This window comes from Oncorhynchus mykiss, chromosome 5 (genome assembly GCF_013265735.2).
Source record: "Oncorhynchus mykiss isolate Arlee chromosome 5, USDA_OmykA_1.1, whole genome shotgun sequence".
Lineage (NCBI taxonomy): Eukaryota > Metazoa > Chordata > Actinopteri > Salmoniformes > Salmonidae > Oncorhynchus > Oncorhynchus mykiss.
Genome location: NC_048569.1, coordinates 99,060,979 through 99,076,204, shown reverse-complemented (window position 1 = coordinate 99,076,204; position 15,226 = coordinate 99,060,979). Strand labels below are relative to the sequence as shown.

General features: G+C 39.8%; 1 protein-coding gene across 6 annotated transcripts in view; it reads right to left on the bottom strand.

The window, feature by feature from the left end:
* LOC110523047 (ubiquitin-protein ligase E3A) overlaps positions 1 to 14,828 on the bottom strand; it is a 39,694-nt gene extending 24,866 nt beyond the window's left edge. Inside the window, exons 1-7 of one of the 6 annotated variants that reach the window (XM_036978988.1) lie at positions 14,550 to 14,828; positions 13,659 to 13,702; positions 8,777 to 9,084; positions 7,241 to 7,908; positions 6,880 to 6,957; positions 3,011 to 3,166; positions 2,595 to 2,921 (exon numbers count right to left, since the gene is read on the bottom strand). In XM_036978988.1, the coding sequence (XP_036834883.1) occupies positions 2,595 to 2,921; positions 3,011 to 3,166; positions 6,880 to 6,957; positions 7,241 to 7,908; positions 8,777 to 9,084; positions 13,659 to 13,660 (1,539 nt within the window). In that variant the 5' untranslated portion in view covers positions 13,661 to 13,702; positions 14,550 to 14,828. Of the gene's footprint in view, positions 1 to 2,594; positions 2,922 to 3,010; positions 3,167 to 6,879; positions 6,958 to 7,240; positions 7,909 to 8,776; positions 9,085 to 13,647; positions 13,703 to 13,832; positions 13,987 to 14,549 lie in introns of those variants that run through there. The other 5 variants (XM_036978990.1, XM_036978992.1, XM_036978989.1 and 2 more) reach the window with 5 other exon arrangements.
* Between the last annotated feature and the right edge of the window lie 398 nt (positions 14,829 to 15,226).

The following is a 15,226-nucleotide window of genomic DNA, read 5'->3' as shown; positions in this document are numbered from 1 at the left end:
GGCAAGTAGCGTTCTCCTGGCATCCGCAAAACCCAAATTCTTCCGTTGGACTGCCAGATGCTGAAGAGTGATTCATCACTCCAGAGAACGCGTTTCCACTGCTCCATAGTCCAATGGTGGCTAGCTTTACACCCCTCCAGCTGATGCATGGCATTTGCACATGGTGATCTTATGTTTGTGTGTGGCTGCTTGGCCATGGAAACCCATTTCATGAAGCTCCCGCTGAACGTCCTGCTGACGTTGATTCCAGAGGCAGTTTGGAACTCAGAAGTGAGTGTTGCAACTGAGGAGAGGCAATTTTTACGGACTACGTGCTTAACTTCTTGGTGACAGGGGGGCAGTATTGAGTAGCTTGGATGAATAAGGTGCCCAGAGTAAACTGCCTGCTACTCTGTCCCAGATGCTAATATATGCATATTATTAGTAGTATTGGATAGAAAACACTCTGAAGTTTCTAAAACTGTTTTAATGATGTCTGTGAGTATAACAGAACTCATATGGCAGGCAATCAAACACGCGAAATGCCTTGTACAGGGACAAGGTGGAGTCGCAATTCAACGGCTCAGACACAAGACGCATGTGGCAAAGGTCTACAGGAAATCACGGACTATAAAAAGAAAACTAGCCACGTCACGAACACCGACATCAAGCTTCCAGACAAACTAAACACCTTCTTTGCCCACTTTGAGGATAATACAGTGCCACCATCACGGCTCACTAACAAGGACTGTACCCCCCCCCCCCCCCCTCATTATATCCTGTTATAGTCCTATCAGCAGAGAGACATGTAGTCCTCATTATATCCTGTTATATTCCTATCAGCAGAGAGACATGTAGTCCTCATTATATCCTGTTATAGCCCTATCAGCAGAGAGACATGTAGTCCTCATTATATCCTGTTATAGTCCTATCCGCAGAGAGACATGTAGTCCTCATTATGTCCTGTTATAGTCCTATCAACAGAGAGACATGTAGTCCTCATTATATCCTGTTATAGTCCTATCAACAGAGAGACATGTAGTCCTCATTATATCCTGTTATAGTCCTATCAGCAGAGAGACATGTAGTCCTCATTATATCCTGTTATAGTCCTATCAACAGAGACATGTAGTCCTCATTATATCCTGTTATAGTCCTATCAGCAGAGAGACATGTAGTCCTCATTATATCCTGTTATAGTCCTATCAGTCCTAGTTTCCAAGATCTTATTTTCTGCTCATATTTCTTCCATTTTATTACTGAAATCCAGTCCTGTTGTTAAAGGCCTCAACCTCCCCCAGCAGCCCAGGCAATAGATCCTGTTTTTTTTTAAACTGCTCTCTCATAGTTATAAAATGTCTCCCTCCAATGTTAAATTTGGAATTTTAGACGGCGGTATCCCTTCAGTTGTTTTGCTCGCTGAGGAAAGGTCTTCTCTCGTTCGCCTCTCAATTAATCAGATTATTTTTCAAACGTATCAAAATGCTGATCAATAAATAGTTCAAGATTATCAAGAATGTTTGTTTCCCGGCAGTTATCAGCTAATCCTCAATTATATGATTCAATAATGGGGCAAGCTGTGCCTACCAAGCTGTGCCTACCAAGCTGTGCCTACCAAGCTGTGCCTACCACGTCATCAGCCACCACCTCTCTTTAGCTAGATATCTTACAAGTCTCCATGTGAACTGTGATGGAGTCCTCACCGACAGACAGGCTTGATACTGATGTCTCTGAATGGAGAGAGACCTGGCACTCTGACAGACAGATACTGATGTCTCTGAATGGACAGAGACCTGGCACTCTGACAGACAGATACTGATGTCTCTGAATGGACAGCACACAGGAAGAACACTTCTTCTATGGTTTTATGTAAAGGATGGTTCTGGATCAGGGAACTCCTGTTATATACGGGGCATCACACAGGATAACACTTCTTCTATGGTTTTATGTAAAGGATGGTTCTGGATCAGGGAACTCCTGTTATATACGGGGCATCACACAGGATAACACTTCTTCTATGGTTTTATGTAAAGGATGGTTCTGGATCAGGGAACTCCTGTTATATACGGGGCATCACACAGGATAACACTGCTTCTATGGTTTTACTCTGACAGATAGGCTTGATACTGACACTTCTTCTATGGTTTTACTCTGACAGACAGGCTTGATACTGACACTTCTTCTATGGTTTTATATAAAGGATGGTTTATTCTATATGGACCTGTTACTACATTTAAAAGTTATCAAAACACTTAGATTATAATATCTACATATATTTAGGGAATTCTTCTCATATTAGTCTGTAGACGACGGACGTATTAAACAGTTCCTCTGGCATCTCACCGTACATCTAGTTACTGAACTAAACCTGCAGGTTCTGACAGATGGGGTGTCTTGGTGGTGGCAAGGACACACCACATCAAACTACACCGCCAAGCCAACTCGCGTTTGGCTTCCGTCATGGCCGCCAGCATTTCTTAATAAGGAGCAAGCCCCCCCCCCCCCAAAAAAAACGAGGCCAAATCAGCAGGTGCAGTTCACCTTCAACATTACACCAACAAGTGTCTGTGTGCGTGTGTGTGTGTGTGTGTGTGTGTGTGTTGTTTGTGACTCACCCTGACGAGGGCGTCGTCGATGATGTGGTCTCGGCGTACTTTGAGCCTGAGGTATGGGTTGAGCTGCTGTCCTTGTACCAGGCTGTAGAGCGCTGTGATCCTCCTCTCGCTGTACATGCTGATGCGGTTGTCGTAGTACAGTCCCAGGCTCTTGGTGCAGGCGTTGAGGATGAAGGGACAGCTCTGGAAGGAGAACTTACTCTCCGAGTCCACCTTGAAGAAGGTGAAGTCCTTGTCCATCTCTAGAACGTCGTTCAGAGGCTCGTTGACAAACTCCTCGAAGGGGATGAGGGGTCGTCTGCAGTCCAGGGTCCTGACGCCCAGCTCCTTTTCAATTGGTTTGAAATATATTGTATTTAAATCATTGTGGATAACACAGAAACCAGAACAATATATTTCCATTGAGGTCGTCTCACCTTCTCCAAAGGGTCGACCCGGGGCCCCTTCTTGTTACTCCTCTCCTCCCCCAGGAGCTCCTGCAGGGTGAGCTCGCTGGACTCTGATGCAGGCTCCTCCTCCTCATTGTGACCCGTATCCAGGTCTCCTCCCAGGACGTTGGCGTAGAACACCAGCTTCAAAAACAATCAAACTTTATTTAACATGCATTTAAAAAAAAATATGCAATGCAAAACGCTTTAGAGTAAAACAAGACAGATACCCAATTGGGTGGCTCACACTTTTCTCATCAAGGATTTTGAAAAAAAACTGGAAAGCAAATGATCCTCCATCACTACGCGTGCAGCAGCGTAGCCTAGTGGTTAGAGTGTAGAGGCGGCAGCGTAGCCTAGTGGTTAGAGTGTAGAGGAGGCAGGTAGTCTAGTGGTTAGAGTGTAGAGGCGACAGCGTAGCCTAGTGGTTAGAGTGTAGAGGCGGCAGCGTAGCCTAGTGGTTAGAGTGTAGAGGAGGCAGGTAGTCTAGTGGTTAGAGTGTAGAGGCGGCAGCGTAGCCTAGTGGTTAGAGTGTAGAGGCGGCAGCGTAGCCTAGTGGTTAGAGTGTAGAGGCGGCAGCGTAGCCTAGTGGTTAGAGTGTAGAGGCGGCAGCGTAGCCTAGTGGTTAGAGTGTAGAGGCGGCAGCGTAGCCTAGTGGTTAGAGTGTAGAGGCGGCAGCGTAGGCTAGAGTGTAGAGGCGGCAGCGTAGGCTAGAGTGTAGAGGCGGCAGCGTAGGCTAGAGTGTAGAGGCGGCAGCGTAGCCTAGTGGTTAGAGTGTAGAGGCGGCAGCGTAGGCTAGTGGTTAGAGTGTAGAGGCGGCAGCGTAGCCTAGTGGTTAGAGTGTAGAGGCGACAGCGTAGCCTAGTGGTTAGAGTGTAGAGGCAACAGCGTAGCCTAGTGGTTAGAGTGTAGAGGCGGCAGCGTAGCCTAGTGGTTAGAGTGTAGAGGCGGCAGGTAGCATAGTGGTTAGAGTGTAGAGGCGGCAGCGTAGCCTAGTGGTTAGAGGCAGGTAGCCTAGTGGTTAGAGGCAGGTAGCCTAGTGGTTAGAGGCAGGTAGCCTAGTGGATAGAGCGTTTCGCTAGTAACCGAAAGGTTGCAAGATCAAATCCCGAGCTGACAAGGTTACCTTTCAAATCTGTTGTTCTGCCCCTGAACAAGGCAGTTAACCCACTAGTTAACCTAGGCCGTCATTGTAAATAATAATTTGTTCTTAACTTACTTGCCTTAAATAAAATAAAATAAACTACAACAGTAGTGTAAAAGTGTATACTTGTATTTAAATATTGAAAAGGTGTGGGCTACGAATGAGAATAGAACAGTCAATGAGCCATATGGCATAGAGTAGTACTACATACGGTGTACAAGCACGGGAAAGATCCAGGGGATGAAGGATGAGGAGGGCGTGGTTGTGATGTCATTGATGTGCGCGGTAGCAGTGACAACATGTGGGGTCTGAGCAGGTGTGATGTCATTGATGTGCGCGGTAGCAGTGACAACATGTGGGGTCTGAGCAGGTGTGATGTCATTGATGTGCGCGGTAGCAGTGACAACATGTGGGGTCTGAGCAGGTGTGATGTCATTGATGTGCGCGGTAGCAGTGACAACATGTGGGGTCTGAGCAGGTGTGATGTCATTGATGTGCGCGGTAGCAGTGAGAACATGTGGGGTCTGAGCAGGTGTGATGTCATTGATGTGCGCGGTAGCAGTGACAACATGTGGGGTCTGAGCAGGTGTGATGTCATTGATGTGCGCGGTAGCAGTGACAACATGTGGGGTCTGAGCAGGTGTGATGTCATTGATGTGCGCGGTAGCAGTGAGAACACGTGGGTCTGAGCAGGTGTGATGTCATTGATGTGCGCGGTAGCAGTGAGAACATGTGGGTCTGAGCAGGTGTGATGTCATTGATGTGCGCGGTAGCAGTGACAACATGTGGGTCTGAGCAGGTGTGATGTCATTGATGTGCGCGGTAGCAGTGACAACATGTGGGGTCTGAGCAGGTGTGATGTCATTGATGTGCGCGGTAGCAGTGACAACATGTGGGGTCTGAGCAGGTGTGATGTCATTGATGTGCACGGTAGCAGTGAGAACATGTGGGTCTGAGCAGGTGTGATGTCATTGATGTGCGCGGTAGCAGTGAGAACATGTGGGTCTGAGCAGGTGTGATGTCATTGATGTGCGCGGTAGCAGTGACAACATGTGGGTCTGAGCAGGTGTGATGTCATTGATGTGCGCGGTAGCAGAGAGAACATGTGGGTCTGAGCAGGTGTGATGTCATTGATGTGCGCGGTAGCAGAGAGAACATGTGGGTCTGAGCAGGTGTGATGTCATTGATGTGCGCGGTAGCAGTGAGAACATGTGGGTCTGAGCAGGTGTGATGTCATTGATGTGCGCGGTAGCAGTGACAACATGTGGGTCTGAGCAGGTGTGATGTCATTGATGTGCGCGGTAGCAGTGACAACATGTGGGTCTGAGCAGGTGTGATGTCATTGATGTGCGCGGTAGCAGAGAGAACATGTGGGTCTGAGCAGGTGTGATGTCATTGATGTGCGCGGTAGCAGAGAGAACATGTGGGTCTGAGCAGGTGTGATGTCATTGATGTGCGCGGTAGCAGTGAGAACATGTGGGGTCTGAGCAGGTGTGATGTCATTGATGTGCGCGGTAGCAGTGACAACATGTGGGTCTGAGCAGGTGTGATGTCATTGATGTGCGCGGTAGCAGAGAGAACATGTGGGTCTGAGCAGGTGTGATGTCATTGATGTGCGCGGTAGCAGAGAGAACATGTGGGTCTGAGCAGGTGTGATGTCATTGATGTGCGCGGTAGCAGAGAGAACATGTGGGTCTGAGCAGGTGTGATGTCATTGATGTGGTAGTCTGTTTATTGTCTCTTATATGGTTGTTATTGTTTGAAAATACAAATTAAATCAAATTTTAAAAAAGTCTACAATAAAATATAAATATACGAAAAAAAATAATAATACAGAAATCTTTAATTAAAAGGACAGTAACATCATTGTTTAAAGGCTAAAAAGGTGTGTTTTTCATAAACCTTGACTGTGTCTGTACCTCTTACCTGACAGGGCAAGTCGTTCCATAGCTGTGGGGCGAGAGTGTTCTGCTCCCAGCCTTGGTTCTACTCTGAGATAATACCAATGGACCTTGGTTCTACTCCTAGGTATTGCTAATGGACCTTGGTTCTACTCCTAGGTATTGCTAATAAACCTTGGTTCTACTCCTAGGTATTTCTAATGGACCTTGATTCTACTCCTACGTATTGCTAATGGATCTTGGTTCTACTCCTAAGTATTGCTAATAAACCTTGGTTCTACTCCTAGGTATTGCTAATGGACTTTGGTTCTACTCCTAGGTATTGCTAATAAACCTTGGTTCTACTCCTAGGTATTGCTAATAAACCTTGGTTCTACTCCTAGGTATTGCTAATGGACCTTGGTTCTACTCCTAGGTATTGCTAATGGACCTTGGTTCTACTCCTAGGTATTGCTAATGGACCTTGGTTCTACTCCTAGGTATTGCTAATGGACCTTGGTTCTACTCCTAGGTATTGCTAATGGACCTTGGTTCTACTCCTAGGTGTTGCTAATAGTTTGTATGGAACGAGCATGTCCGTCAGATCAGATTGACCAAGGCAGTTTCAAATCAGAACAGTACCTTCAGACACTTGGCTGCAAGCCATGGACCTTGGTTCTACTCCTAGGTATTGCTAATGGACCTTGGTTCTACTCCTAGGTATTGCTAATGGACCTTGGTTCTACTACTCCTAGGTGTTGCTAATAGTTTGTATGGAACGAGCATGTCCGTCAGATCAGATTGACCAAGGCAGTATCAAATCAGAACAGTACCTTCAGACACTTGGCTGCAGCCACCACACACTCGTCATCGTTGACCAGACTGTCGCTGTCGTACTCGTTGCTGATTACCTTAATAAATGAGAATAATACATTTAAAAATGCGTATAACAGCTATGTATTTCACTGTACTGTTTACACCTGCTGTATCCTGTGCATGTGACAAATGACTTCTGGTTTAGATCGAGTTAGCACTATTCATTACGGAGGAATCAAACTCTAGGTAAGTAGAAAATGACAAAAACGAATAGAGAATATTGAGCATGTAACTGTGCATTCTGTATAATTCAGTCTGGTCGACTGCGAGCATGAATGAAATAAAAAGCTGAAAATCAAATAAAGAATGTAACATTACCGTGTAGGTGATGAGCTGCTGAAAGGTCTCCATCATACGTCTGATGTGCTCTACACTGTACTGAGACCACAGGCGCGTCAGCTTGGCCAGGGCAGGCAGAGGGAGTTTACTCATACACTTACAGAACAGAGGCATGGCCATCTCCAGGTACTCTGGGCTGTGGAGGCTGCTGTTCTCCATCACGATGATGAAGATGTTTAGGTAGTCTGGGTTGGTGTCGTACACGTCTAGATAGGTTAGATCCAGCTCTACGTTGGGAGTTAAGTAGACCAGGGCGTTGAGGAAGGCCGATTCCATCTTCTCGTTGGAGAGGAGTCTGTCATACACTCTCCTCACAGCTTCTATGTCCACTGAGACCTCCACAGGACCCAGTCTGTTCTCCGTCGCTCCCGTCGCTCCCTCCACGGACGCCGAGGCCTCCGATTCCTGCTCCATGGCGGTGGTTCTCTCCTTATCGTCCTCGTCCTTGTCCTCATCTTTGGCCTGGTGGGTCTTACGCTGCTCCTTGGTGTTGGGGTGTTGCTCCTTGTCTTTCCTGAAGCTCTGCACCAGCCCGTCAGCGTTGGAGAAGATCCTCCCGATGACTCGGATCAGAGGAGAGTAGTCCTTCTTCCCCTCACAGATACTCAGGATCTCATACACCTTCTCCTCGGTCAGGTAATGCACCTCTGGACACAGAGAGATCACAGGGAAAATGAATGCATGAACAACCATTTGATTCTCTCTAAAAATGAATGCATGAACCACCATGTGATTCTCTCTAAAATGAATGCATGGGCAACCATGTGATTCTCTCTAAAATGAAGGCATGAACAACCATTTGATTCTCTCTAAAATGAATGCATGGGCAACCATTTGATTCTCTCTAAAATGAATGCATGAAGAACCATTTGATTCTCTCTAAAAATGAATGCATGGGCAACCATTTGATTCTCTCTAAAATGAATGCATGAACCACCATTTGATTCTCTCTAAAAATGAATGCATGAACCACCATTTGATTCTCTCTAAAATGAATGCATGGGCAACCATTTGATTTTCTCTAAAATGAAGGCATGAACAACCATTTGATTCTCTCTAAAATGAATGCATGAACCACCATTTGATTCTCTCTAAAATGAATGCATGGGCAACCATTTGATTTTCTCTAAAATGAAGGCATGAACAACCATTTGATTCTCTCTAAAATGAAGGCATGAACAACCATTTGATTTTCTCTAAAATGAAGGCATGAACAACCATTTGATTCTCTCTAAAATGAAGGCATGAACAACCATTTGATTCTCTCTAAAATGAAGGCATGAACAACCATTTGATTCTCTCTAAAATGAAGGCATGAACAACCATTTGATTCTCTCTAAAATGAAGGCATGAACAACCATTTGATTCTCTCTAAAATGAAGGCATGAACAACCATTTGATTCTCTCTAAAATGAAGGCATGAACAACCATTTGATTCTCTCGAGAAAAAAGGTCACACAGGGCAGTGCACTATACAGGGTGTCATTTTGGGACTGTGAAAAGTATTGTGTTTACCTCTGAAGTCTTCCCTAGGAGGAAACAGGTTGTCTTCGTGGTCTGGCATCTTCCCGTGACGATCGCCCAATAAGGTAGGGTGGGTTTCTTTGGCACTGCTGTTGTCAGGGAAGGCAGCAGAGTGACGACCACACAGTTTGGCATTCATTTTATAGAGCTCCAGGGCTCTGATAGCCGCCGCGTTGTGATCCAGCGGTTGAAAACCAAGACACGAAGCACAGAACTCATTCGTGCAGGCCCCATTTCCACAGCCCTCTGTTAACTGCCGAAAGTAGCGCTCAATTAGATGCTTTGCAGCCGCTCTCTTCCTGTACAGGACATTCAAACAGGAAGTGACAAGGTTTTAGTACGATGACCATTGAAAAGGAAGCTTGCTCATCACATGACTAACAAATCACACATGGAAGATACAATGTTATTTAAAAAGCACAAAAACAATCAAAACAGTCAGAATAAACTAGCGATGCAACAGTTATGCTAAATGTACTAATCGTAAGTTAATCACAGCATTGCATGCATTCGGAGGAAAATGTAGCAGGACTATGATTTGGCTCCAATGTTGCAAATTGATCCATATTATCCAATGATAATATCTATCCTTACATATCAGAATGATAACATCTATCCTTACATATCAGAATGATAATATCTATCCTTACATATCAGAATGATAATATCTATCCTTACATCACAATGACATATCAGAATGATAATATCTATCCTTACATATCAGAATGATAATATCTATCCTTACATATCAGAATGATAATATATATCCTTACATATCAGAATGATAATATCTATCCTTACATATCAGAATGATAATATCTATCCTTACATCACAATGTCATATCAGAATGATAATATCTATCCTTACATATCAGAATGATAATATCTATCCTTACATATCAGAATGATAATATCTATCCTTACATCACAATGTCATATCAGAATAATAATATCTATCCTTACATATCAGAATGATAATATCTATCCTTACATATCAGAATGATAATATCTATCCTTACATCACAATGTCATATCAGAATAATAATATCTATCCTTATATATCAGAATGATAATATCTATCCTTACATCACAATGACATATCAGAATGATAATATCTATCCTTACATATCAGAATGATAATATCTATCCTTACATATCAGAATGATAATATCTATCCTTACATATCAGAATGATAATATCTATCCTTACATATCAGAATGATAATATCTATCCTTACATCACAATGACATATCAGAATGATAATATCTATCCTTACATCACAATGTCATATCAGAATGATAATATCTATCCTTACATATCAGAATGATAATATCTATCCTTACATATCAGAATGATAATATCTATCCTTACATCACAATGACATATCAGAATGATAATATCTATCCTTACATCACAATGTCATATCAGAATGATAATATCTATCCTTACATATCAGAATGATAATATCTATCCTTACATATCAGAATGATAATATCTATCCTTACATCACAATGTCATATCAGAATAATAATATCTATCCTTACATATCAGAATGATAATATCTATCCTTACATCACAATGACATATCAGAATGATAATATCTATCCTTACATCACAATGTCATATCAGAATGATAATATCTATCCTTACATATCAGAATGATAATATCAATCCTTACATATCAGAATGATAATATCTATCCTTACATATCAGAATGATAATATCTATCCTTACATATCAGAATGATAATATCTATCCTTACATATCAGAATGATAATATCTATCCTTACATATCAGAATGATAATATATATCCTTACATATCAGAATGATAACATCTATCCTTACATATCAGAATGATAATATCTATCCTTACATCACAATGACATATCAGAATGATAATATCTATCCTTACATATCAGAATGATAATATCTATCCTTACATATCAGAATGATAATATATATCCTTACATATCAGAATGATAATATCTATCCTTACATCACAATGACATATCAGAATGATAATATCTATCCTTACATATCAGAATGATAATATCTATCCTTACATATCAGAATGATAATATCTATCCTTACATATCAGAATGATAATATCTATCCTTACATCACAATGACATATCAGAATGATAATATATATCCTTACATATCAGAATGATAATATCTATCCTTACATATCAGAATGATAATATCTATCCTTACATCACAATGACATATCAGAATGATAATATCTATCCTTACATATCAGAATGATAATATCTATCCTTACATATCAGAATGATAATATCTATCCTTACATATCAGAATGATAATATCTATCCTTACATATCAGAATGATAATATCTATCCTTACATCACAATGACATATCAGAATGATAATATATATCCTTACATATCAGAATGATAATATCTATCCTTACATATCAGAATGATAATATCTATCCTTACATCACAATGACATATCAGAATGATAATATCTATCCTTACATATCAGAATGATAATATCTATCCTTACATCACAATGTCATATCAGAATGATAATTATATATCCTTACATATCAGAATGATAATATCTATCCTTACATATCAGGATGATAATATCTATCCTTACATATCAGGATGATAATATCTATCCTTACATCACAATGACATATCAGAATGATAATATCTATCCTTACATATCAGAACGATAATATCTATCCTTACATATCAGAATGATAATATATATCCTTACATCACAATGTCATATCAGAATGATAATATATATCCTTACATATCAGAATGATAATATCTATCCTTACATATCAGAATGATAATATATATCCTTACATATCAGAATGATAATATCTATCCTTACATATCAGAATGATAATATCTATCCTTACATCACAATGACATATCAGAATGATAATATCTATCCTTACATCACAATGTCATATCAGAATGATAATATCTATCCTTACATATCAGGATGATAATATCTATCCTTACATATCAGGATGATAATATCTATCCTTACATCACAATGACATATCAGAATGATAATATCTATCCTTACATATCAGAACGATAATATCTATCCTTACATATCAGAATGATAATATATATCCTTACATCACAATGTCATATCAGAATGATAATATATATCCTTACATATCAGAATGATAATATCTATCCTTACATATCAGAATGATAATATCTATCCTTACATCACAATGACATATCAGAATGATAATATCTATCCTTACATCACAATGTCATATCAGAATGATAATATCTATCCTTACATATCAGAATGATAATATCAATCCTTACATATCAGAATGATAATATCTATCCTTACATATCAGAATGATAATATATATCCTTACATATCAGAATGATAATATCTATCCTTACATATCAGAATGATAATATATATCCTTACATATCAGAATGATAATATATATCCTTAGATATCAGAATGATAACATCTATCCTTACATATCAGAATGATAATATCTATCCTTACATCACAATGTCATATCAGAATGATAATATATATCCTTACATATCAGATTGATAATATCTATCCTTACATATCAGAATGATGATATCTATCCTTACATATCAGAATGATAATATCTATACTTACATATCAGAATGATAATATCTATCCTTACATCACAATGACATATCAGAATGATAATATCTATCCTTACATATCAGAATGATAATATCTATCCTTACATATCAGAATGATAATATCTATCCTTACATATCAGAATGATAATATATATCCTTACATATCAGAATGATAATATATATCCTTACATATCAGAATGATAATATATATCCTTACATATCAGAATGATAATATCTATCCTTACATATCAGAATGATAATATCTATCCTTACATCACAATGTCATATCAGAATGATAATATCTATCCTTACATATCAGAATGATAATATATATCCTTACATATCAGAATGATAATATCTATCCTTACATATCAGAATGATAATATCTATCCTTACATCACAATGTCATATCAGAATGATAATATCTATCCTTACATATCAGAATGATAATATATATCCTTACATATCAGAATGATAATATATATCCTTACATATCAGAATGATAATATCTATCCTTACATATCAGAATGATATTATCTATCCTTACATCACAATGTCATATCAGAATGATAATATCTATCCTTACATATCAGAATGATAATATATATCCTTACATATCAGAATGATAATATCTATCCTTACATATCAGAATGATAATATCTATCCTTACATCACAATGACATATCAGAATGATAATATCTATCCTTACATATCAGAATGATAATATCTATCCTTACATATCAGAATGATATCTATCCTTACATATCAGGATGATAATATCTATCCTTACATATCAGAATGCTAATCTATATCCTTACATATCAGAATGATAATATCTATCCTTACATCACAATGACATATCAGAATGATAATATCTATCCTTACATATCAGAATGATAATATCTATCCTTACATATCAGGATGATAATATCTATCCTTACATATCAGAATGATAATATCTATCCTTACATATCAGAATGGTAATATCTATCCTTACATATCAGAATGATAATATATATCCTTACATATCAGAATGATAATATATATCCTTATATATCAGAATTATATTATCTATCCTTACACCACAGTGTCTTATCAGAATGATATTTCACAAGACATGTTCAGTCCAAATAGGAATTGCAGAACAATTGTTTTCAAAAAACTGTGTGCCAAATGAGGTGTCTCATGGGAATATGGGGCATTAGTAGTAGTAACATGCCTGTACCTGTCACTTACATTCGGCTTGGTTTAGTGTCCTCTGTGATGTAGGTAACTGTACTCTGAAACGGACGAGATGGGAGGAAGTTAGAGAACTAACCTTTGAGGATCATCTTTATATTAGGCTTTCTGTTTCGGGAATAATAAGTCATGAAAAAGACAAGAAATAAAACAGGTATACAGTTCAACTACCTCATATTAATTTGCTTCCTTCGACATAGTAAGTCTTGCTTCGTCATTCAGAATATGGTTCGTGCTGACATGGAAGATAATATTCTACAGCACCCGGATGTCAACAAACTCATTACAATTGTTGCAACATTATTTTATTTAGGTTGGGGTGTATTAATTACGGAAACCGTTTACCGTTTAAGAACCAAACGGAACGACACGGGGAGGGACCTACTGGGGAATTTGTCCAATGGAAACTCTCGTTTGCGTTTCCCATTTAGAGTAAACGGGTTCTGTTGCCAAAATGCTTTGCAACGGTATCGGCGTAATGATTACACCCCTGGTTACATGTCATGTTGCAACAGTATCGGCGTAATGATTACAATGTTGCGACATTGTTACATTGTTGACAAACACAAGCTAGTCGGACGTTAGTTCACATCAAACGGGCCCCTGAACTGTCACCACAGCAGCAGCGAGTTGAGAAGACGCTAGATGATTCTAGTTCAATCGAAGTGAAACCCATATTATGTCAAACTGGACATGTCAACAACTGGAGGGTGGATACTGAGTTTTAAAAAAAGAAGAAAAAAGTCAAATCACTGCAAACGTGTATGAATATTTTGGAGATGTTTTTCACGCTGTTTACGGAATCACCTCGGACAGTAAATGGCAGTCCAATCCCGGTATCCCCGGTGTTAGCTAGCTAGCGTTAGATAGAGAATGTATACTACCGACCTGTGAGCGGTAGCCGAGTCATTCAGGGGCGGACTTTCTGTCTGTGGCCAAATCAGCTTTCCTTCGACAGTCTTGCTCTCACGTGTCCTTCCTAGAACACTATATTCGGCCCTTACTATATACTATTCCAATGGATGTTCTGCGTGCCAAATAATACGATACAAGATTGGCTTTTAGGCCTGCTAAACTCCCAGGTCACAAAATATACTCGACCATTTTGTGTCAACACGGAGATGTATCCCGGCATGCAGCGCATGGTCATCCCCCAAACAGAACATTTGGAATTAGAATACTAGAAGGGTCATGAACCTTGTTATGACAGGATGTAAACCATTTTGGTCAGGGAGTTGGTCAACCATTAATTTGCCAGTGCTGTGATAAAACATTTGTGATAACAATGCATTTGACCTTTGTGTTTGTTAGCTAGCCAGACAATTTTAGAAGAATGATTCCATTCATGTTTTTAATTAACTGCCAAGACTCTGTTCAAACAATGCAATCAATAGATGAGGTAAAGTGGTCAATGGACACTAGACAACTTCATAGTTAGGTGGGACTTGCAACGCACTATTCTCCTTATTGTTTTGCATGCTACTGCTCTTACACTGTGTAAACTAGAAATGCCATTCAACATTTCAAAGCGTGCAGACTCATCTGGAATAGTGTGCTAGCAGTAC